Raw genomic sequence first — 2,196 nt, forward strand, 5'->3', positions numbered from 1 at the left:
TAAATCTCTGGACATAAATATTGAAGTCATGATAAGTACATTAAAATTTATCAAAATGCCTAATAAATGCCTGCTACTGCTAATTCCTAAGTCACTTCAGTCGTGTCCGACTCTGTGCGACCCCATAGACAGCAGCCCACCTGGCTCCCCCGTTCCTGGGATTCTCCAGGCAAGAACACTGGAGTGGATTGCCATTTCCTTCTCCAATGCATGAAAGTGAAAATTGAAAGTGAAGTCACTCAGTCGTGTCCAACCCTCAGCGATCCCATGGACTGCAGCCTACCAGGCTCCTTCATCCATGGGGTTTTTCAGGCAAGAGTACTGGAGTGGGGTGCCATTGCCTTCTCCAAATAAATGCCTAGCCATTTGAAATAATCAACAAATGCTAGTTTATAGGTTCTTTAATTTTTCTGTCAGTGATCTGCAAAATTTTTTTTCTCTCACAATTTGCAATAGGTATAACCCTTTTATGGGCTTTCTCAGTGGCTCAGTGGTAAAAAATCTGGGCTACAGTTCATAGGGTGTCAAAGAGTTGGATATGACTGAAGCAACTTTGATCACACCCACACAATATCTGTTCTATGTATGTAAACCATCACTTTGTTGCTATTATGAACAGCCTACATTACATTCCTCTTGAACAAACTACTCATGGCATTTTTCACTTCTATATTTCTCACTGTGTAAATTATAGGATTCAACATGGGTGTGAGGATTGCAAAGAACACAGTTACCAATTTGTCTGCAGAGTAAGTAGTCACAGGTCGGGTGTAGCTGAATATACAAGGGACAAAGTAGAGTACCACTACTGTAAAGTGAGCACCACATGTAGAGAGGGCTTTGTGCCATCCTTCAGAGCCATGGGATTTCAGGGAGCTCAGGATGACTATGTAGGAGATGAGGAGCATGGAGAAAATGAGCAAGCACATGGCCCCACTGTTGGCTGCCACTATAATTCCGATCTTGTAGGTGTTGCCGCAGGCAATTTCCAAAAGTGAGAAGAAATCACACATGAAGTGATCAATTACATAGAGACCACAGAAGGTCAAGTTGACCATGAAAAGAATCTGCACAGTGGCATGCATGATACCCCCGATCCAGGCCACCACCACCAGGAGCTGGCAGAGCCCCTGTCGCATGATGGCCGTGTAGTGCAGAGGCTTACAGATGGCCACGTAGCGGTCATAGGCCATGACAATGAGGACAATCACCTCTGTTCCTCCAAGAAAGTGTACTAAAAAGAGCTGAGTCAAACAGCCACCCCAGGAGATGGTTGTCCTCTGGTACAACAGGTCAATGGTTATTTTGGGGGTGGTGACAGAAGTGAAGGAGGCATCTATGAAGGCCAAATAAGTTAGAAAGAAGTACATGGGAGCAGAAAGTGTGGGGCTGAAGGAGATCGTAATGACAATGAGCAGGTTGGCCAACACGGTAAACAGGAAAATGAGCAAAAAGACAACGAAGAGTATTTTCTGCAAGTGTGGATTCTGTGTGAGTCCCAAGAGAACAAATTCAGTCACATTGCTGGGAGGCCTGAGGACATCCATTCAGCAAGTAATACCTTCCTGGGGGTCTGAATTACCTACAAAGGAATAAAGTATGATACCTGTTAATCATGAAAGATGTGTGGTCTGCACTTAGAACAAAAACAGCAGTTAGTGTAACTATGGAGCATGCCCTTGGCATTCTTGCCCCACTACTTGTTTCTTACAAGGGTTTCTTACTTCTTCCATGATATCTTTTAATCTCTTCAAACACCTAGTACCTGTGACCTGTAAATCATCTATAGGGCAACTTTCAATTTGTAATTTATTGAAAAACATGGTGCTATGTACATGAGATCTGGATTATCCTTCTGGTTCCAGCTGCATTTGACTCTGCTAAGTCTTCTGAATGCCCCATGTTTCCAACTGTCTCTAAGGTTACAATCGTAATTCTCAGATGTATATTGTGAGGGATCCCTCACAAAGGTAAGAGTTATTCCTTTTTCTAGGAGAATTTATATTTGAACCCTCAGCACTAATCACGGAGAGAAAAACATGGCCAACAAATATGTATCCAAGCAGGCAGTTGAGGGAAATGTATATAAGTCCTTGGCAATGCACATTGACTGGTATCTATCTGTCAGAACACATAAAGCTATTTAGGCATGTTTCCTCACTGTCCCTACTTTAGTGCGGTGAACACATGATGTCA

General features: G+C 43.0%; 1 protein-coding gene across 1 annotated transcript; it reads right to left on the reverse strand.

Moving 5' to 3' along the window:
• Nucleotides 1-620: 620 nt before the first annotated feature.
• LOC133233055 (olfactory receptor 4C3D-like) lies at nucleotides 621-1,547 on the reverse strand. Its single transcript, XM_061393097.1, has one exon. It carries the CDS (start codon nucleotides 1,545-1,547, stop codon nucleotides 621-623), a length of 927 nt encoding a protein of 308 aa, XP_061249081.1.
• Between the last annotated feature and the right edge of the window lie 649 nt (nucleotides 1,548-2,196).

This window comes from Bos javanicus, chromosome 19, assembly GCF_032452875.1.
Source record: "Bos javanicus breed banteng chromosome 19, ARS-OSU_banteng_1.0, whole genome shotgun sequence".
In the NCBI taxonomy this organism is placed as follows: Eukaryota; Metazoa; Chordata; class Mammalia; order Artiodactyla; family Bovidae; genus Bos; species Bos javanicus.